This window comes from Diplotaxodon limnothrissa, linkage group LG16, assembly GCF_057381915.1.
Source record: "Diplotaxodon limnothrissa isolate DT_005_m linkage group LG16, D_limnothrissa_male_GT1.1, whole genome shotgun sequence".
Taxonomy (NCBI): Eukaryota; Metazoa; Chordata; class Actinopteri; order Cichliformes; family Cichlidae; genus Diplotaxodon; species Diplotaxodon limnothrissa.
The window spans coordinates 28,794,193-28,818,019 of NC_140611.1; the positions used below are offsets into that span (position 1 = coordinate 28,794,193).

At 37.5% G+C, this 23,827-nt stretch overlaps 1 protein-coding gene across 1 annotated transcript in view; it reads left to right on the forward strand.

The window, feature by feature from the left end:
* LOC146616384 (ephrin type-A receptor 6-like) overlaps positions 1-23,827 on the forward strand; it is a 196,143-nt gene that overhangs the window by 33,913 nt on the left and 138,403 nt on the right. Inside the window, exon 3 of the mRNA XM_085374051.1 lies at positions 18,877-19,540. Within this exon, the coding sequence (XP_085230177.1) occupies positions 18,877-19,540 (664 nt within the window). The remainder of the gene's footprint in view (positions 1-18,876; positions 19,541-23,827) is intronic.

Below are 23,827 nucleotides of genomic sequence, written 5' to 3' on the forward strand. Positions count from 1 at the left end.
CTCTCTGCTGCTCTCTCTGTCCTAATTGATCGAGCTGCCCAGACAATCCCGTATAGCCTGCACTTATTTCCAGTCAAGCTTGTTTAAGCCTTACAGACTGGAGTCAGATGGCTTTGCCAGAGAAAGATGTCTCTTACTGTTACCAGAAAGACAGGTAGACGTGGGAGAGAGATTGCATCATGCCAAACTGAAACCCAAGGCAAACGTAATAGTCTTCTGGAAATATCATAGTGGGCATTTGGGTAATCCTTTAACATGTTGTCCATTTTATGCCCAAATTATGTTCTAATAAGCTATTTTTTTACTTTTAATTTTATCTTACAAAAACTTTGACGACCATATATAGTCTCTAATTGTCTCATATATCTCATATATAGTACCCAGCTTTAGAGCTATGGTTTCTTTGGATCAATGCATGCAGACCAATTCAAGAGATGCTACAGAGAGCCAAACATTAGTTATAAGGAGGCAACAAAGGCCCAGTCTGCAGTAATTCCATATCTGTCAGCTCTGTGATGCACTGGTCTATTTCTCAGTGCTGCTTAGATACAGCTCTCAACAACCCACACCCTGCCCTTCAAGTTAATTTGACTGATTTATTATTCTGTATTCAAGTAGCACATCACATTGACCAACAATTAATTTTTGGCCATTAAACTAGAACTTGAAATAGCAGTCATGACTGCATGAGTGGTTTTTTTTTCTTGGCAATTCCCAAAGTTGGGTGCTGATTGATTAAAATCAAGTGTTTTTTAAACTGTTGTAATTTGACGCAGCCTTTTGCATAGGTACTGTATCTCTACTATTTCCCACTCAAGTTCTTCTACTGGTCCTTCTGTTTAGTGTAACCCTAAAACTAACTCTGTGGCATATTAGTGTCACATTTTATGCTTTTAAATAGTTTGAAGAATTATTTCCTAAACAGAAAACTTTTACCTGGTGGGGAAATACTGCTTAAGATAATGTTTTTATTCATTTATCTTTTTTAATATTTTCATCTAAAAACACAAAAAATATGAACATAATTATCATAATCTACAGTCTCTAAAGAATTAATTTTATGTGTTGGACATAGTTGATAAGTATGGGTTTTTCGTTCTTACATACCTAATTCTTAAGTAATCCTAGCTGCTTTCTCTTTGGTGCATTCACACCAGATATACAGAGGAGTTCTGCAGTTTTATGCCCAGGCAAGGCCTGTTCACTTATAATTAGATAACTAATTAATTAGATAAAATATTTGGCGTTAACTCCAAGTGTTGAACGTGCATAGCAAGTTCACTCTAGGTGCGATGTTGGTGTAAGTGAAGGAAGCTATTGGACTGAAAAATCAATCAGAGCAACAGTAAAAAAAATTCTGGAATGGCCAAATCAACAATCTGGTACATTCACAGAAAGATTAAATGCACTGCTGGGCGAAGCAACACCAAAAGGCCTGAAACACCACAGAGTATAACTAAAGTGGATTATAATTTTATTTGTCTTAGACAAGTAAAGAACGCTTTCATAGTCTTCATCAAAGAGGTCTTCACGCAATTTAATAGAGAGGGTTTACAGCAAAGTGCAAACCCCTGGTTACATGCAAAAACAGTAAGGCCAGATAAGAGATGGCAAAAAAACACAGAGCTTATGGTATTTACCAGAAAAATTCTGTAAGTGTCCAAATACTTATGTAATTACCTGTTTTACTCCAGCTGCCCCCAAAATGCCTCAGTTAGTGTTCGGTTCAGTTCATGCAGATGCAAATCTGCATCTTGTGCAAATTTTTGTAATTGTATGTTTGCATGTAAAACTCTTTTTTGTTTGGTGTAAATGCACCATTAAATTTAATCAAAACATCCCTCTCCTAATACTGTCAGCATTTTCCTTTTCTTATTAGGGACAACTTGGCTTTCAACTATTACAACACTTATTTAAATTAGTAGAGCATCCTCACACACTGGTGCATGTAGCCCAGCATTCACTTCCTCTTTTTCCCTACCCGTCTGCTCTATCTTACTGTCCTGTGAACGTGCTATTGTTCATCTTCCCCCTACCCATTCTCTTGATATCTTTCTCTCCTTTCTTTATTCTCTCTCTACCTCTCTATACTCTCCCCGCTCTCTGTGTCTCTCTGACAGCCTCCTCTTAACAATGACCAGCAGACTGTGTAAACAGGAAAGAGGCAATGTGTTGTGGGGGTGTTTGTCTGTGTTTCATCCAGTTTGTCTGCAGAGAGAGGATATTACAATTAACTAAATGAAACACTGTATTTCAATAAATATTTATTGTTTTAGTCTAGCAGTCGAGTTATTGCGTCTGTTTAATTATTTCTGGACATCTTGTAAGAATGCTGCCTTTAGGTACACTCTGAGGTATTGATTTTTAAGAGTTACTAATAGCAGTATTAGTATTATTACAATGGCCTATAAAAAGCTGAGGCCTTAACCTTCACTGTAAACTGTTGCTATGTACAATGTCCATCCTTTGTGCTATAACCATCACATTTTATTGACTTTGTTTTTTCATTTCATCTTACATCCATCATCAGTACATCATGTCAGCATAATATTACTATACCTCAATCAATACAATTCTGTTTCTGCATCACACTGTTCTTGTGTCAAACCAATAAAGCAGATTTGAATTTAATTGAACTGAGACTGGGAGAAAGAGATAAGAAAGAAATGAGATAGCGGTGACCTTTTCTACAGATTGAAATGCCAAACTTGTCTTTATCAGCTACTTCAGTGTTTGGCTGTTACTGACACCAGTTAGGTCCTTGCTTCTCACTCATCGGTGGAGTGGTGGTCTATAAATAGTCCTTAAAAAACTTTTTTTAAAGGTATATACATTTCATTAAGGCATGCGATCTAGGAATTGCATCTTATTTTTTTATTTATTTGAGACCCTTAAAGTCAGTACCTTTTTGTGAGGGCTATACTTTTGTGTAAACTATAACAGAAGCATGAGCTTGAATGTACGTTCTATGTCGACAATATTTGTGTATCTGTACAGCATGCTCTCCTCTATCTGGGTGACCCGCTCTTATCTAAGCTGTCTATGGTTGCACCCTGCTACCTCACCCACTGACAAAGTCTGTATGTGTGTGTTCGTTGTACCACTGTGTGCAGCCATCACTGTGATCTCACATCAGTCAGAGGCTGCTGAGCCGCACATTGACATTCCAGGCTGCTTGTCTGCCTCTCTGGCAAAAATAGATATGTAAAACGACAAGCTCTTTCTCCCCCGTTTTCCCACGCATAGTTTGTCTGGGCTGTTGAGGAAGAAAAAATAAAGGTCTCTGGTCTGTGTCAGCTGAGATGAGACACAATCAGCATGTGTGGAGGGGAGTGACATATCACCGCTTAGGCAAATGAGATAGAGAATAAGGGGCTGAAAGGAGGAATGGTTCATAACCTTAACCAGTGTTGATCCTGCAGTTAGGTAGGGTTTTACCAGGATGTGGGTTTTGATGACTAAACACACAGTGAAATGTGTTATAATAACTATGAACTCTCATAGTTTGTTAGATGTGGAAGCATCTGAAGATGAAAGCTGAGTGAAAGACATCATTTAATTATGAATAGGCTCCAGTACATTAGAAGATACTTTTGGCTCTTCCCTTATTTCCCACACAGCAAATGGATCAACATATTTAGATGCAGTGCAGTTTATAGATGTTTTTCCAGGTGCAGCCTTCCATTTATCCTGCCTGTGGACTGGTACAAAGAGTACACTAACTTGTAACCGTCTGGGGCTGGGTTTGCATCTCCTCCCAGTCTCAAACCAGGGATCTTTAATGTGCAATGTGTTAACCACTACAACATGTAGCCATTAGGCTTCAGTATATTATGAAAACATAAATAATTTCATAGCACTAGTATCTACTTAAACATGAAATTGCATGTGCTGGATATACTTAATTTAAAAGCCATGTTTAAAACAAGATTTTTTTTCCTGTTGCATCAAAGGAGGAAGTCCTTTTGATTATTTGCATTTTAAAGCTATTTAAAAGTAAATGTGAGTTTTTAAGAAAATATTGCAGATCCTGCTGAAGACGTGACAAAATTTAAAAGCCAGCATCTCCACTGTAGCTCTGAAGTGAAGCACTACATGTCTCAAATGGGAGTTCAGAGGCCCCATTTAGCAGCACACCAAGACCTCCAAAATGTTACCTTTCTCGAGGACACTTCAGCACAGTGTTTGATTCAGAGCTCTTCTTTCTTAAAGGACTGCGGTGACTCGCTTTGACTCTGGACTTGAAGAAATCCAGCGTGGTAAAATACAAATGTGTTTTTTTCTCATCAAATAAAAGAGTACAGATAGAGCTTTTCATCCTTAATATTTGTAATAAAACAGCTGAAAGAGTAACTTATAGCTGGCATGGCCACATGTTAGATTACGACCTTCAAGAGCCATAATAGGAGCTGTAATAGGTGCTATAATAACAGTTAGAAATAAAGACATAAGGTAGTGGGAGAGTCATATATATTGAACATATAAGCATGCAGCTTTGGCAGCCGTCTCATCTTTTCAATTTCACATTAAATGACACAATTTCCATTATAAAAATGACAACCACAACCAGCCACTGTAATTTCTTTCTAATGGCATACACATATGAATTTACAAGCCACACTCATTTTTAGAGTTGTATTATGTGGAAATCAATTAAACCTTATAGTGAGTTTACTTATTGATCTGGTTTGTGGTGTAGTTACCATATACAGTGTAACTGCTCTTTCTCTTCGGTCTTTCAGTTTCTCTCTCCCCTCTTGTCTTACCTTGTGTGTAATATTTCAGACACTGGCAGTTTTAATACACGTAGAAATTTGAAACTGCTATCTCTTCTTTCTCTAGTGCCTGCAGTGCCCTAACATAGCATTGTGTTGTTTACCTCAAAGCCCAAAGTGTGTATAAGCATACTGTGAAAAGATCGTTCACAGTGACACAAAGGGCAAAAAGTGTAATAACCCTGGTGGTGCAGTTTAAGAAGCGGGCGGTTTTGTTTGCCTTGGTCTGACTGTGTTGAGATGGTTTACTCAGTTTGCTGAAGCGTCTTCTTTTTTCTCTTTACTTTTTATTACTTGTCCAGAGAAGGTTGTTAAAGTGGAGCTGTGCCCATTTTAAAAAGTGTAAATAGTCTAAGAGTTAGCCTATATTCACCAAAACCAAATTGAAAAATGACAGATTTTTTGTTTTTTTCTTTGTAATTTTGCATCTTTACACCAACACACTGGTTAATTAAACAAATCCAGGAATTTAACAAATGTGTTGCATTAACTGTTTTTGGATTTGTGTTAGCTATGAGATGATTCGCTTCACTACCAAATCCCTTCAACCTCCAAATGTGTTTTTGTTTTGGCCTTTCATTTTGTATACATGGGTACAATTCGCTACATATGACACCTGTCTGCTAAAAAAATGAGCTCGGAAAAAAACCCTGTATAACTGTACATGTTCAGAAACATGAATCAATAGGTTAGAGGTCGTGACTATTATACAACCTATGTGTGCAAGACTGCATTGAACTACCGTACACTTAGGTGTAATCCATTGTCCTTAAAAAAATATCACAAGACAGAGTAACTAGACATGACTTTCATGCATTAACCCAACATCAGCAGTCTTCCAGATGTTACACAGTTTGAACTCTGTCTTTACTTTCTGTCTTCGACTTGGATCACTCAGGACATGACCAACACCATGCCTTTTTGTGAGAGCACAACAGGGATGACAGATTGCGGAGCACTGGTTCCACCCTTCTCACTACCCTTCCACTGTGATGGATGCAAGAATGAAAGGAGCATGGGGTCTTTGGATTTCATTTGCTCACCGCTGTTCTATTGCTCCTATTGATTTAGGTGCATGTGGTTGACAGGCAACGGGATACTGTGTTTGAGAGAGATTGTGTGGAAGAGTAATGTTGGCCTTTCTCGGTTTAACTGATTAATCACTCACTAAAAAAACACTGTCAAACAGATATCTAAGAAGAACTTGATCAAAAATACGTCTAACTTATGAATCAGTGGTTTCAATCATACAGAAGGCAGGGTACGTATCAGCAGATGGGGTCACTGCAGCAGGTGACTCATATTTTGGGGGCAGATTTCATTATATTTTGTGGGGGAACAGAACTATTGGTAACAATGTTAGGATCTGTTTGCAAACTGAGTTACTAAAAATAATTGAGCTAAACCACATTTGAAATTATTACACTATATGCTTCTATATGACATATTATATTTCCTTATATGTATTTATTTATATTTATATTGATTTAAGAGATATTTATATTTACTTATATGAAAGAAGTAGAATCTCCGTCCTTCTTTTGCTCCTTCCATGCGAGCAGTCTCCAGTAGCTCTGGCATGTCCTCTAGTTTTAGGTTCAGAGTTTAGCTCCCTACATATCAAATTGACATTCTAGGTAGTGATATCTATTATGTTGTGCTATATGACAAGAGACCAGCAGGCTGGTCTTCTCTCCTCTCATCCACACCTGCTTTGTTGGTGTTGTAATCAAGGATGATGGCTGGTTTTCTGCCTTTCTGAGCACTGGCCTCTACAACCCGCTGAAATGATCTCATGAAAATGGCAATCCCATTTGGTCTTTGTATGAGACAGCCATGATGCTTCGGGGTGAAAGCACCCTTCGAGGAAGAGAAAAAAAATAAAAGCCTCTTTCCTCTGTTGAAATTTGAAAACATGACAGCTCAGTCTTGTTAGAGGAGTCTTACATCATCAGGAGGGGGAGAAAATATAACAAATAAATACATATTGAAATGAATACAAGTGCTATGTAATACAAAAATATTCAGTAATACTGTGACAAAGAAAAAGCAAATTAGTTTATTCGAATTTGTGTCATCTCAGTTCAGCGTGAAAATCTCTGCCGTGCTTTGCTGTCATTTGTTTTTCTGAGAGTCCTCTTTTTCCTGGCGGTGCAGATTAGGCGAAGATAATACTAATTAAGTTTTCAGCAACTTGTTAACCTCCCGTAAAAGCTAACATAAAAGTTTATCAACAACTGCTGAGTCTAATATAACGAATGAAATAAAGAGAGAAAAGCTGACAAGCAGAGCACAGAGATAGCTAGAGCTGGGCGATATGAGATTTTTTCATATCACGATATGTTTTTTTCATTTCAGGCGATAACGATATCTATCACGATATAAGCCAAATAACTATATTTGTAAGATTTAAATGTGCCGTTGCTCACAAGTAAAATGTGAAATAATCAGCAGCTTGTTTTTATTTAAATATTTATTTCCCATAATAAGTTCAACAGGGTAGATGTACTTAAGGAACATGAGACTTTTTCAGATAAATAAAGGCAAATATTGCAAACTACACAAAAGGCAGCCGCTAAAGCGTTTAAGTTTCAAAATAGAACAAACGAAACAGACTAAATTGTCAATTCCACTTAGAAACAAAATATTAATTCTAAAAATAAATCTTAGTTTGTTTTACAGAAGAACAGACAAAACTGACTAACTTTTGTCAATATCAAATAAACTGAGAACTAAAAGGAAATTCTCAATCGCTCCTTGTTGTATAGCTTAGCTTTTCAAACAGTTTTAACAGTTACTTTAGTCTGACAAAAGCCGAATGACGAATTAGCGCTTCCAGTCAGAGACTGAGGCTACGTCCACACGTACACGGGTATTTTTGAAAACGGAGATTTTCCGTTTTCGTTTTAAAAAAATAATCCCGTCCACACATAAAGGCAGAAATGAAGAAAAACGCTGCTAGGAACATGCCAAAGCAGCAGGTGGCGCTAGATTCCTAACCGTACCGAAATGTTGGCCAATCAGAAGTCTAGAAGCCTCGGTGGGAAAAAGTAAACAAAGCTGGGGCATAGAAGCAGAACCGAGTCGTAAGTGTGGAGGGACAGTAACTGTGTGTATATGTAAGCATTTAAACACTGCAGAGAGTAGAATTAACAGTAACAGTATTGTAGAAATTCATTTCACCGAAACAATAACGTGGCGCACAGTGTGACGCATGCACCAGTTTATTGTATTTCCAGACTTGCTTTCGGCACAATTTACAGTGCACGCTACTCTGTTTTTTTGTCAGACTTGAAATAGCCGAAATACCTTCACACTACGGAACTTCTATGGCTCTTCCGTTCGACAATCTCTCCGGCATTGGAACCATCATCTGTTTTCTCTTCGGTCACGCTCGGTTGATTTTTCTAGTCGGCACACTCATTTCCTCCATTACCCGCTGGCTGCTTCCCAAACAAACACACGTGCGGCTTGGCACTTGTGCTGTACGTAACAAGTCACGCGACGTGACGCTGCGGCTGTGATTGGTTCGGCTCTGCGCTACTTAATTTGGATTGGCTGACCTTTTAAAAAAAAAAAAAAAAAAAAAAAAAGGACAAGAGCGGCGAGGTCTATCGCGATAGCTTAATTTCTCTATCGAGTAAAAGTTATATCGCGATACATATCGTTATCGTTCTATCGCCCAGCTCTAGAGATAGCTGTCAGTAAAGTCACAAAATGCTGCAAATAGAACAAAGAATAACGTGGGATTAAATAGACCGATCCTGTCGAGTCACAAAAATGTCCCAGATAACCGGTCCAGCTGTTTAAGCCTGCATCCAACTAATATCTGATGCCCTCATCAGACTGCGCATCTCTATAGAAGATATTTTATTGCCAAGGTGTTTGATAGGGTGGATGTTGGATTTCTTTCTTATAGTCATTTATCCATTACTACAAGTGGGTTTTGGGGAAAACACCTTACTTTATACAAATTCTTATCCGCAATCTGAACAGTGGTTGTTCAGTTTATTGCCACTCACACAGTGAACCAGTCCAAATGAATGGTGCCTTATTGTAAAATGAAAACAGGCTGTTGTCACTTTAGATGTGACAACAACAAAATGACACGAGATCCCTGAAAATATCTGTTAGTAAATAATAGTATTAGTACAATTCTGTGTTTTGTTTTTGATTTTTTATGTACATTGTACGATCATACGATTTATACTTTACACAGAAAATCTGTTTTCTCACATGAATGTCAGAAGAATCAACATTAAACACTGTCCTAAGTTGTTCTCACACAACACGCAAAAGGAGTTAGTCCCCTTCAGATTGATTTTCATTACTGGAAACAGTCTGTTTAAGTGAGACAAGGGTATTACCTGGGTAAAGGACGCAGAAGGAAACCACAGTATGTCCACTTGCTTATAGTGAATTTATCAATCAATTACATATGGTGTTCTTACATGGGTACAATTGGACACCTCATGAACATCCTGTTGATGAGCTGGAAGGTTAAAGACCATTTAATTTTCTTGAGTGAGTTCCATTCCTACACGCACATTTGCCAAGTAATGTCTTATAAGGTTTGAGCTCCCACTGCATATCTGAAAATCATTGACAAGAAGTTAACAGGGAAATGAGAACAGTCATGATGCACACTTAACATTATTACTATTGACTATGTAGGTATGATAAATAGTTGCACCACTAGGAAGTCACATGGAAAATAGCACAGCTCCTTCATTTCCTCTACAGTGTCAATATAAAAGATTTTATGACATGTCCAGTGTTGTTAAGCAGTTTTTTGTTCAGTGGCACGTATTGCCAGTATTCCTTGTTGGCACACAATCAGTAATTTAATTGGAAGTTTTAAAGCACACAGTGAAAATCAGTTTCCATAATTCTCCAATCAAAGTATTGATTTTCTTGTTGACACACAGTTGAGTACAATGGCCCACTGAGGTTGCCAGCTATTGACGGAATCTCTCAAATTAAGCTTGGGCACTTGTCCATAATGAGCCCTCTATAGACCAACTCCTAATGCACACACATAGAGATACACTATGTGAACACATACACAAAAACACTTCTCTCCTTATGCATACACACAGACAAAAGTGCAAAGATGTGGTCTGAATGTGGGGCAGTGCAGCCCCCAGGTACGCTATACACCAATTTTGTTTTTCTGTTTGTGCAAGATAAATTTGGAAAGATGTTTAGATATTATGCAAGCATAATTTTGTGAGTAATTCACCTGCTGTTGGATCTAATGAGGTGATTTCAATATAGAAAAATGCTAACTGTAGCTTCTGAGACTAAATGATGACTAAACTAGGAAGGGGGTGAGTGCATGAGAATAAAAGAGGACACGGACGACAGAAGAAACAAAACAACAGAAAGAGAAACACAAAGTAATTTGTTAAGATGTAAGGCATTAAGAGAGGGAAGGAGAGGGAAGAGAAACATTATATGTTATTAAATTTCACAGCATTTGCAAATAAACACCGGCAAACCTCAAGAAACAGTCTGGTTCTTACAAAGCACCAAACAATCTGTTATAGGAATTTAATTAGATTTTTTTCTGCCAAAACAGCTGATCACTTCTTGTCCCTAAAGAAAAAATAATCAGTGGATACACTGTAAAGTGACTGTTTATTTCTTAAGGAAGTAAACTAAAAAACTTTTTTATTAAAAGCCAGATTTAAAAGTTTCTTTCACAAGACAGAGAGAAACACGAGGGAGCGAGACAATTACTTACTGTAATGCATGTGTCTTATAAAGCTTTGCATTGAGATGTTTGGACAAGAAAAGAAATGAAAATGAAAATGTGTCGAAGAAATGATGGAACTAAATATAAGCTTTTTCACTGATTTTGAAATTTGTTGTGACTCTGACCTTGACCCAATTTTCACCAAAATTTAATCAGCTCGAGTTGTTATTAGTTTCTACTATCACACAAAATTTGACAGTAATGTTAGACAGACAACAAAAAGTAACTGATTAAATATTTCCTCTCTTCAAGGGGAGAATAATGTGATGCAGTCACCTAGCATTGGGGAAAAAATGTGGGTATTAGGAAAGAAAACAGTTTCCATGTCCATTTCCATAGTCCTTTGGTGCTCCGTTTGTTGATTATCCCAAAGGAGTCATTAAGAGGCTTTTCTCTGTCTGGAGCCATGGCATAGATTTTATCACAAAGGACGGTTCTGAAATCATATCTGAAAGCTTTGGAATCCCAGTGAATCCATATGGACTTAACAAAGAGTAAACTCCATATGTCTACTTACATTTTGTATATATGGAAGCTAATGATCCATGTTTTCTCGTTTTTTATCTGTTAGTCTGTTTTCCTAGTCAGTTGTTATTATTTCTGCATTTTTCCATATTTTTCTTTCAAAGTTATTTCTTTCTGTTTATATTTTGATTTTTTTTTCTCATTTCAGCTTCTTCATGGAAATATTTTCATGCCAATATTTTAAGTATTTCATGTTCTGTTTTTTTTTTTTTTTTTTTTTTTTTTTATCTTTATGCCTTGCCCCAACAGACTAAATGATGACTAAACTAGGAAGGGGGAGAAAAGTTTATTCACTTATCTTGCAGCTTCAGCCAGTAATTATTAATTTTCACGTGTTAAAAATAGCCTGAAAATAACAATTTGTACTGTTGTTTTTTACTTTTTCCCTTTTTAGTTGTTTTACTTTCTTCTTATTGTGCCTTTTTTCTTAACATCAAATATCTGCCATCATGTTCCCTAGTGAGCTAAGACTTTTCATCCATCTCTCTAATAACTATTACTGCTGTGTGTGTGTGGGAGGTGGTGGTGGTGGTGGTGTCTTTTCATCCATTGCAGAGGGACGCTCTACAATTAAATATAAATCTCTCAATCCAAGTGACAGTGGCAAAACACGAACACACACATTCATAGGAGGTGAGTGCATGAGAATAAAAGAGGACACGGACGACAGAAGAAACAAAACAACAGAAAGAGAAACACAAAGTAATTTGTTAAGATGTAAGGCATTAAGAGAGGGAAGGAGAGGGAAGAGAAACATTATATGTTATTAAATTTCACAGCATTTGCAAATAAACACCGGCAAACCTCAAGAAACAGTCTGGTTCTTACAAAGCACCGAACAATCTGTTATAGGAATTTAATTAGATTTTTTTCTGCCAAAACAGCTGATCACTTCTTGTCCCTAAAGAAAAAATAATCAGTGGATACACTGTAAAGTGACTGTTTATTTCTTAAGGAAGTAAACTAAAAAACTTTTTTATTAAAAGCCAGATTTAAAAGTTTCTTTCACAAGACAGAGAGAAACACGAGGGAGCGAGACAATTACTTACTGTAATGCATGTGTCTTATAAAGCTTTGCATTGAGATGTTTGGACAAGAAAAGAAATGAAAATGAAAATGTGTCGAAGAAATGATGGAATTAAATATAACTTCTTGTAGGTGTATATGTTGGCCAGTTTTCTCTTTCACTTCCATTTTTTGCCAATCTCTGCTGTAATTCAGAGGAGTCTTTGGAGACTGGAAACATCGGCTCCCAACTCCTTTGACACAGTGTGCGTTTTTTTGTACGTGTTTGTGTGTGTGGGCAGCATTCAACCAGCAAACTCAATGCTTTCTCTGTGTAGAAAGAGCAAGGCAACAGGACATTTAGTTATACATTTTGAATATTTATTCAGATACAGTCTCCTGTGGCCCAGGTGAACACCTGCGTATTCTCTCTAATGTCAGGGTCTTGTTTGGATCCCATATGACTTTTGTTATTTGTCCCTGAAATCTTTTAGATCCCCCTGCAACGTCCTAGCATGATAGATTGGACTGAATTTATTAATTCGTTAATTATTTAGTCACTGAAATGCTTCTTATGTTTCAAGAATATATTTAAGAATTCTTACATTTGGTAAGTTCCATGTCATTGGAGTTGAGGCTGTACATTTTTGTGTGACTGAATCTGATGTTGTTAGGAAATTTCTACAATTCTACACATGCACAGACACCATCTCATGGTATTCGTGTAAGAGCTGCTAGTTTTATCTCCAGTGGCCACTTAACTCCCACTACTTTGTTTGTTCACACTTACAAAATGTGCAGCACCTAAGTGCTCTGAATAAAATCTCCTTAGTGCCTTGCTGTTTTTCCACCATATGTGTTATGCTTACGAGAGATAAAGAATATATGGAAAATAAATTGGAAGTATTTCTTAGATTCTACATATATTAAGTGTATTTTGGAAAACTCCACTATGTTTTTAACCAAATCTAAAAAGGAAGTTAATCTTCTCATTAAAGCATTGCTCTTTAACCTGCCCAATGTCAGTATTATAATTATTAAGTCTTTTATAGTTGGTCATAACACATCATTCACACAGTGGGACTTTGGATTTTAAAATAGTCTTTAATTTTTTTTTCTTTACAGGCTCAAATCCAACCGAGTAGTGGGAATGTTTAGGATCACTAAATATTTCATTTCAAGTGAAGATGAGCCAAGCTGGTTATGACACTGTAGTTAAAAGTGTAACTCTCAATACGGCTCTGGATTTCACAGTGTTAATAAAAGGAGCTCACCCCCAGGCGAGTGGCCAGTAAAATGACTGGCTCGATTGCATGGGTGAGAGAGATGGGCTGTAAAGGCCTTGGTCCCAGGCTGCAATCAATCAACCACATTTTCTGGCCATTTTTCAATTATGCATGTTAGGGCTGGATGGCAAGGTAGTGAGGTGTCCAACCAAGACTTAAAGTTTGGCACTTTGAAAAAGAAGTCATCCAACAGTGAGATTACAAACCAGCAGCACACGCAGTAATAAAGTGGAGTGTGGATGGGGATTGCAGGTGGTGAGTGGACTGCAGGCTTTGGCCCAAAGGGGCAACGCTGTCACTGGAATTTGAAATAATTAAGAGGAAATACACGTTATTGCTTTGCTTCCCAGCTTCACAATGCAAATCTCTAGCGACTTATTTTAAAGTGCTGCCACCACAAAGCTGCTTGACATTATCAGTTAACTGACAAAATGTCAAAGTCTTGGAGGTCTTGTGGATCAGCTGTGAATGGTGTTTAGTTGGGGATTTCAACAGCTGTGCGTTTCTATCACAATGGATTGTTTTGCCCCTCTGAGATGAATCGCTCTGATATCGTTGCCTCAATCTTTCAGTCACTGGACACTTTGATTTATCTACATTGCCATTCAGGCTCATTCCAATGGCCGCTAACTCTAGTAGTTTTCTTAAATCTCCTGAACACCACACATTTATATTTGTCTCTGTATTTATATATGTGTGTGTGTGTGTGTGTGTGTGTGTGTGTGTGTGTGTGTGTATATATATAACAGTTCTGTAACTGTAACTTTGGTCGTTGCTGTGCTTTTTTTGGAAGTCGAATTTCCCAGAGGAACCCACCCGAGGGATTAATAAAGTTCTATCTTATCTTATCTTATCTTATCTTATCTTATCTTATTTGTAACTCTTAACTCTTTGTCTGTCCTCTCTTTGCTGCTTTCTATTTTCTTCCTCGGTCCCATGTCTCTTGTTCAATAATTCCCCATTAAAAATCCTGTCTGATAGAAAGGATTTTATATTTTATGAAATATTAGCTGTTACCATGAGTCCAATCAGGAAAGAAGTGCCTTGGTGTGCTATAAAAATATCCTGCTCAGAGAGACTGAGGGCTATGTTTGACCTTGCTCTCTCTGTGTGTGCAAGCATACACAAAGAACTTGTTCAATTGTCATTTTTAGCAGTCACTAAAGCCATGTATTTACACATAATACATTAAGATTTAATGGGTCGCTGACTTGTTCAACACTTAACATGGGTCTTCACTTAACACCACTTCAAATGTCATCCTTATCCTTAACATAAATGAGACTTTACAAAGCCTGAAGGTGTTTATTAGTTTTAGTAATTCTGACAAATACATTATTGTGTCAAATTACCAAATAACAATTACATGTTTTTCTTAGGTTTGAGCTAGAAGCCACTGGTATAGTCACATAAAATCCCAAACGTGTAAACCCTTTAAACTAGGACACAGCGTTATCGTGTATAATTTGGGTTTCTCCAGTTGCTCCTCTAAGGTAAAGCACCTACCACTGTTCAACTGTGCTGATGCACATTTCTTCCTACAGACACCACTGCAGGTCAACAGCTGACTAAGTGGTCAAATAAGATTGAAAGAACCCGAAGGGATGATCGAATCAGCAACTTTAAATGCTGGAGCAAGAACCAGAGTAAGCTGGGCATCAGTCTTGAATATGAGTGACAGCAAGTTTAAAAAAAAGAGTCATAAATGTTTGTTGATGATTCTTTATCGTTTTCAAACTATGCATAGGGTTTTAATCACACTGGATGATCTGTACCATCCTCAAACACTGTCAAAGTATAGTTTGTTTGATATAGAGAAAGAATACTGAACATTTATTGACACTTGTACATTGCAGGAAAATGACTTTTATGGCATGGCTAGGCAGAGAGATTGAGCTGGAAAGGATGCACAGTGCATTAGGGTAAGGGTAGAGATGGCAATGCACTAATTAAGAGAGTGCGTTGAGGAGATGGGAGGACTACTTTGAGGAGCTCATGAATGAAGAAATTATCATAGGCTGACACATGGCTCTTGATGTCAGGGTTTGCCAGGGTTTGTCTTGTTGTCTCGTCTGTGTCCTTTGTCTTTAAGAAACGAAAACGCATGGATTGCTGTAGCAATGATATCACAATATAACGTGATTTTTATTATGTTAAAATGTATATAATGTGGCACAACCCTAGTATACATCTACTCAGAAATGGAACTTCAGCACTTCCTTAGTAACAGATGGCTCCATGAAAATCACTGTTAAATAATTGTCAGGATTTGTGAGACATAATACAGGACAGTGTTTTACCACTTTAAAACCATCATATATTAGCCTTATTATGTTCTACAAAAAAAAAGGTGATTTTTAAAAGTGTGCATGAAAGAGAGGGCAGCATGAAAAACAGTTTAAATGTTGAGACAAACTGGAGCATACTCACAGTTTATCTCAGCAGTCTGATTCTTAGACACAGTGTTAGTGCATGCTAGCACGTACAGGGCCAGCTGTGACCAGTGCAAGTACACCATTAGCTGACATCCCAACAGAAGATTTCAGAAATTCCAACAACCAGTGGTAAATGAGCAAACTCATCATGATCTGTAATTGATTCAGTGGCAAAAGAAAGAAAGAAAGAAAGAAAGAAAGAAAGAAAGAAAGAAAGAAAGAAAACTGTAAGAATGGTTTGCATAATATCTTAAATCACTAGACCTTGAATCAGAAAGATGCTTGCCGTCAGTATCAAGTGTGCATTCTTACAAGAGCACTCAGGGAGTGTAATTCCCCAGAAAGACAAGGACTATACAAAAACTTTAGTGTTTTAATGATGTTTTATTGCAATACAATGACATCAGCCTGTTATGGCATCATTGGTCATTGTTATGTCGTTTGGGTATTGTATTGAAGAAACCAAAAGTGTGTTGTACAGCTCTCCCCATGCCCTTTCATATGATATCACTCGATGCGTTTTTTGTCGAGGTTTTTTAAGGTGAAGGTTGTCCCTGAGACCTAACAATGATGATGAAGTTCAAATGAGTAGTATATTGTTGTGAAATTTAAAAATGATTCATAAAAAATGTGGGTAAGCTTTTTCACTGATTTTGAAATTTGTTGTGACTCTGACCTTGACCCAATTTTCACCAAAATTTAATCAGCTCGAGTTGTTATTAGTTTCTACTATCACACAAAATTTGACAGTAATGTTAGACAGACAACAAAAAGTAACTGATTAAATATTTCCTCTCTTCAAGGGGAGAATAATGTGATGCAGTCACCTAGCATTGGGGAAAAAATGTGGGTATTAGGAAAGAAAACAGTTTCCATGTCCATTTCCATAGTCCTTTGGTGCTCCGTTTGTTGATTATCCCAAAGGAGTCATTAAGAGGCTTTTCTCTGTCTGGAGCCATGGCATAGATTTTATCACAAAGGACGGTTCTGAAATCATATCTGAAAGCTTTGGAATCCCAGTGAATCCATATGGACTTAACAAAGAGTAAACTCCATATGTCTACTTACATTTTGTATATATGGAAGCTAATGATCCATGTTTTCTCGTTTTTTATCTGTTAGTCTGTTTTCCTAGTCAGTTGTTATTATTTCTGCATTTTTCCATATTTTTCTTTCAAAGTTATTTCTTTCTGTTTATATTTTGATTTTTTTTTCTCATTTCAGCTTCTTCATGGAAATATTTTCATGCCAATATTTTAAGTATTTCATGTTCTGTTTTTTTGTTTTTGTTTTTTTTTTTTTATCTTTATGCCTTGCCCCAACAGAAACGCGTTGTCCAGCTGGATTTAGTGTGTACTTTTGATGGCAACATCACATTTAATCAAACTCAATTTGTTTGACTGTAATGCTACGTTTACACCTTGAGCGAAGAGCAGATTAAAACCTGCTGTCTTTGGATGATTGAATTAGAACATGTTATTAAAAAGGATAATGAGTATGTGAGAGCAAACATTAGGCTTTGATTACTACTCTCATCAAGAGGTAATATTTATCTAAGTGAAAAAACAGCTTATTAAATGTGCAAGCTTATCAGGCAAATAGTATTGGTAAATTAACCACCAGCGCTATCTCAACCCTCCGGATTTTGTTTGCCTATAAACGAGCTATTTTCCAGCCCTCGTTTAGAACAGGCATCTCTCCCCCCAGACCCAAGAAAGGGAACATGAAATGTGTGTATGTTTGATGTAGTCAAATTACTTATGTTAATGTACCTTCGAGCATATTTCTCACATCTCTGAAAACAGTGTTGATTTTAGTGTTTGACTCAAAGAAGTAGACAGCTGTGCATACTGCAATGCACAAGCAAGGTTCATTGGAGAAGTCACAGTGACCGAATTGAGCTTTCGATGCCTGAAAATTATGTATGCATGCATAAGTGTTTCATCTAGGAAAATGTATGCAAAGTAATGGGAACAGTAGCAGCAGCAGTGATGGGTAAAAATAGATCCCATATATCGTCATATACAGTAAAACCTATGAGGTAAGTGGCGTAAATATGAGTCTAAATATAAACCTCATACACACAAACATACACAAACACACACACAAGGGCAAACTCTGCAGCTCATGGAGAGTCTGACGCTGCATTGTAAGCGAACTGATTTGAGAGCCCTTTTTTCCCAGGCAGGTAATTTGATTCTTTGAGGTCGATGTTGTGTGGTTTTGGGGTCGCCCATGTAGCCAGTCCCCACTCTAATAAAACCTGAGAGCGCTGCAGAACCAGGAGGCTAAAACCCCCCATTAACTTCTTTCCCATCAACATGGGGACAGGTAACCTAATGACCCTGCAAAGCTGCAATGCTCCCTAATCATGTGACCTAGGAGTTGCAGAGCTGATGACTAGGCAGCTGGAGCTCGACATCATACCAGGAAAAAACCTACCTCTAGGAATATTAGTTTGTTAATGATTTTTTTTTTTTTTACTTGAATGTGGTATGGACTGAGATGGTCTTGCTGGCACTCTCTTTAACCTTAATCCAGAGAAGAATATCTGAACAACTACATGTGTTCTCCAAAAGTTGATTCTGTTCATCTGGACGTAGCGTTTTGTGGGAGAAACGTTTCGTCACTCATTCAAGTGACTTCTTCAGTCTCAGCTGACTGCAGGTTTCCCCAATCTTATAAACAGTACATTTGCATAATGACTGAAACCAGCCCACTGAAGGAACTAAATGTGTTACTGTCCAAATTTGGTTTGAATACAGTCTAATATAAACAAAGTGTCTCATAAAGAAGCAGAAAGAAGCAGGAAGCTATTATAACTTCCAGATTGCGTCTGTGCTCTGTATAGCATCAATCTTGGGATTTGAAATGACCACACAGTTTTCCTTCAGTGCCACACTTGGGACTAAATTAATATTGCGCAACTATGTTGTTAATTTTGTCCATGTTTTGTATGGAATGCTATGACCTGTGAGGCCTGCTAGCAGATCTTGAATTAATACTAACTCTTTCTTTTTCTTCCCTCATTTTTACCCCATTCTTTCCTCCTCTCTCCCCGACCCTCTACACTCTTATTATTTTTCCTTTAGTGGGATGCAATCACAGAGATGGACGAGCACAACCGACCCATCCATACTTTCCAGGTTTGCAATGTGATGGAGCCCAACCAAAACAACTGGCTTCGCTCCAACTGGATTTCACGACAGGCAGCCCAGAAGGTCTACGTGGAGCTCCGCTTCACCTTGCGCGACTGTAACTCAATCCCTTGGGTGTCTGGCACCTGCAAGGAGACCTTCAATCTATTCTATCATGAGACAGATGAGGCACACGGTGTCAAGTTCAGGCCTGCGCAGTACACCAAGATTGACACCATTGCTGCTGATGAGAGCTTTACTCAGATGGATCTTGGAGATCGGATCCTCAAGCTCAATACGGAGGTGCGGGAGGTGGGACCCATAAACAGGAAAGGCTTTTATCTGGCTTTCCAGGACATTGGCGCTTGCATTGCATTAGTGTCTGTGAGGGTTTACTATAAGAAATGTCCATTTACACTGAGGAACCTGGCCTCATTTCCAGACACAGTGCCCCGCGTGGACTCTTCTTCACTGGTGGAAGTGAGGGGGGCCTGTGTTGACCATGCTGAAGAAAGAGACACACCCAAACTGTTCTGTGGAGCTGATGGAGACTGGTTGGTTCCCCTGGGAAGATGTGTCTGTAGTGTTGGGTATGAGGAGATTGATGGTTCATGTGTTGGTAAGTTTTCCAAGTTTTGTATATTTTAACTTGCTTTTCATTCTGCTCAGTGAAGCATTTTTTGAACTCAAAGACGTTTTTAGTCAGTCTTTCCAAAGCTCTGAAAGAAAAAGAATTGATGGTGAAGGTGACACTGCTGTAGGGTTATGAGAACCCTGCAGCTGAATGCTTTGCCCATGGGTTATTGTTAGCAGCCTCTAATTGGAAAAAAGGCTTGTTTTGTTTTTAAACTGTCTTAATACTAATGTTTTGTTCTTGGTTCTTACTTAGATGTCCTTACCAAACCTTGACTTTAATTAAACCCACCTTTATTAAATTATTTCCCACATTTCTCTTTCTCAAGTGGTCAGAATGATAATAAATCTCAGACTTCACCTAAATGCAAATAGCAGCGGTAATTTCAATTCATTTTGACCATCAATGTTTATTTACAACATATATATAGTAAAAAAGGACATATATATATATATATATATATATATATATATATATATATATATATATATATATATATATATATATATATATATATATATATATATATATATTTGACATAAGTATTGATGCATCCACCAGTCAGAAAGATAAGCAATGTGGACAGGTGATGATATGAAACCTGCAGTGCTTCAGTACAATTTACTTCCCATTGTACCATCACATGCAACAACTAGAGAACGCTTTATAGTCCCCACAGTCTATGTACATACTCACTCTTGCTGGTTCAAACGTCGAACAATTGCATAATATTATTGTTGTTATTATTATTTTTATTTATTAACCTTCCTATTAACCTATTAACCGTTATTGACCTTCCCTATTCATTTTGACTCATTACCCATATTTTTTTGTTGTTTGTCTTACCATTTTTACTAGCTGCTAATTTTCTCAGATAACAGAGGTGTAGTCACGTGAAAGGTTTTGAATGATTATGAATGTTATTATGGTAGCACTAGGAGGACCTGATGCCATCTAAGGCTGTATTTGTATGTGTTTGTGTGTGTGTGAGCGAGAGAAAGAGAGTGTCTGTTTCAACAGCTTAAAACTGCATATTTTAGTTAGTCTGTTGTTTTTCTATCAAATTTCTAATTTTAGGGCTTTTTTAAAGCAATTTTTGAAAATTTTCAGTGTTTTTTGCCCTTTGGCTACTGTTTAAATTCATATGAAAACATTTTTACAAAACTAAACTCTGCAGTAACTTTGGTTTTGCTTTATGAAAGATTAGTGAGTAGGCTGTTTATTTTTACACAAAGTTTAAACAATTGAGAGGGTTATGAAACCAGAGGTGTTTTTCTGTGTGCTCTGGTGAAAAGCACGTATTTTCCTTACTAGCTGCTAAAATCCAAACATGATAATCTTGTTGTGGTAAATGGTGTGGTTGTAAAATTTAGTATAATGAGTGAAGCTTTAGAAAGCAGTCATAAAGTGAAACATCATACTGGGTCCAGTGTTAAAGCTGGTCCAGGCACCAAAGCTTCACCACAGGATTTTAGGATTGTGTTTTGCATGTGTGTGTTGTGGTGCTTTATACATACAGAGAAATGAACATGTGTCTATGTGTGTTGTGATGAATCATATGTGTAGGAATGTTGTTGTGTATATCTGTATTCTACCACCCGTTGTCTCAGTGGCTACCTTGGTGTGACAGATTACCTCAGCTGGCTTGGTAGCAGCTTGATCCTCAGCTCTCTGATATGAGCTTTGGGTTATCACTGACAGCACGGCTCACTGGGAATGCTACCTTCAAGAAGTTCCAATGCGACTTCTTTTCAAACCAAGTAAAGTCCTGATGTCAGGTCAACAGATACACATGTCTATAATCCAAAGGAGACAGATCCACAATCTAAAAGGTGTCCTAATGTACTTGCAAGTTGCAACTTATCAAAACCATAATATGGAATTTAACTTTATACATTTAACAAATGAAAGAATGAAAGCATCTACTAATATTTTTCCTAAGAACTAACAATATACTACAATATCATGGATATAGAACACATTTTAAATTAGTAACTGATCTGAATTCACAGTTTAGCACAACAAAAGACACTGGCTCTTAACAAGTAATCCAAGCTTGTGCAATTAGTTTTGTAAAGATCAAGAAAATATGTAAGATTTACCAGAATGATCAAGATGCATAATCTATAGAAATATTGGCACAAATTAGATGCCATTGTACATGTTTGTTTCCCTCCAAAAAATAATCACCAGACTACAGCCTTTTAAAAAACACCTTTGAGACATTTCGCTGGTTTTCTCACACCATTCAGAACCAGATGTCCTTGCACAGTTGATTACAATTCATCTTGTGACACAGGTCAGGGAGGCTTTCCAGCTGCACCTGCAGCTGCATCATAATCAACAGGCCAGGGGTGAAACTGCAGCTGTGATTAGAGTGCGTCTATCCTAAAATCATTTCTCCATTCTGCTCCTTTAATATTTCTTATGCGTTAATTGAGTGATAAAAAAGCTAGCAGAGGCAGATAAACTTGCTGTTGAAAACTTTTGGGAAAAACATTGCAAAAGAACAATTTGTGATGGATTCGTGGGCTTCTTCTTTATCTCTTCTTTAAGAGGTAAAGGAGTAATGTGGTGCATCCCTGCTGTTGGCCCTGTGCCTTTCATCTTTGACATATATATAACATAGGGGAAAATACATGTAATTACATTACATGCCATTTAGTCTGATTTGAATATAATCTTTGGAAGAACTACATGTCACATAAAAATCACAAGAAGTAGTTAAGCACCTTGGTCATTGAAGAAGACTCCTGAGGTGGCGGGTTAAATCAACCAGAACAGACATTTTGGCTCAGTGCCATTTACAAACATAAGCAGACTCAACACTGCCACCTATCAGTATCGACGCTGGCCCCTTAAAGCACAATAAATTAAAGTAATTTCCTTCTTCCTCTCCTTATCCTAAACCCCTTGCTCTCAAAGGAGCATATTTCACAGTTGGGTTAAGTCTAGCCCTTTGGGCAATGTGATGGCATTTTACTGCAATGTCAGCCCTGTAATGCAGCTCCTGTTCATTGTTCCAGCATTCAAACAGGCTTAGTTATTGAAAAGCCCCCACACAAAGTGCCACTAGAGCACCTTAGGCATTGAAGGAGAAGACTGAGGTAGCTGGCTAAAGTAATCTTTCAAGTGTTAGTTTACAACAAATTGGTAGTTTAAATGCAACAGCTGCCTTCCTATGTAGCAGATATGACCAGGTTGAACAACCTGTGATTCCAGTAGCATCCCATTCATAAATATGTGAAAAGCATAGGATTAATGTCTTTGTCATATCTATTTGCTTGCTAGTTGTTGCTATAATACAGAACTAACATTTCACATGCTAAAAGGAAGTCGCTTTCAGTGAAGTCTAAATGTTATGCATAGAACTGGAAGATGGAACAAAACTATTTAGTGGAAGAAAGTGTAGCTGTCTCTTTCCTGAAAATTGGAAGTTATATATATATATTAAAAAAATGGAATCTTTTAAATCTATCAGATCTCAGACTGAGATCAGTTGATCAGTAAAATCTTCTTCAAGTTTTGTACACGGCAGATTACTTTGTATTATTGTTTTCCTTTGATAACCCCTACAGCAATAGCATACACAGATATCAGGCAAACATCCATCCATCCATTTCTTTCTGCTTGGGCTTAGAGCACATCCCATCTGCCTCAGGGTGGGAGGCAGGGTACACCTCCAACAGGTCACCAGTCTGTCGCACGACTAACTCACGGACACAGAAAACCATTCATGCTCACATTCACACCTACATTCAGTTTAGATGTAGCCTTGCTATGAATATCTTTGTACTATGGGAGGAAGCTGGAGTATCTGACAACCATGTAAACCTTCAGTCATCTCAAAGAAGAGATAAACTGCTCAAAGCCTGAATAAATGTTTTTACTCCACTTAGGTGAGAATGAAGGACATGCTCTCCACCCAGCTTAAGTCAAATAATCTTTTTCTTTCATTCAGACTCAGTGGATTTGGTCACAGCAGTATTTTAATCTCCTGTCCATTACCTGGATGAAGTGCCAGTGTGCTGCAGTAAGACTGAGGCTAATAAATGCCTATAACCCATATTACTGCTTGCATGTTCTTCCACATATACACTGATATAAATGGGTTTAAAATGTTCTTTAAAATTGAGATTTTTAAATCGGAATATTATATGGGCCAAACGAGACGAGTCTTTAAATGAAGTATATGAAAAATGCATACGCATAAGTCGCTTTTTTTTTTTTAAATTTAAGTGAAATTTGCTGGGGGATGGGGATCTTGTCAAA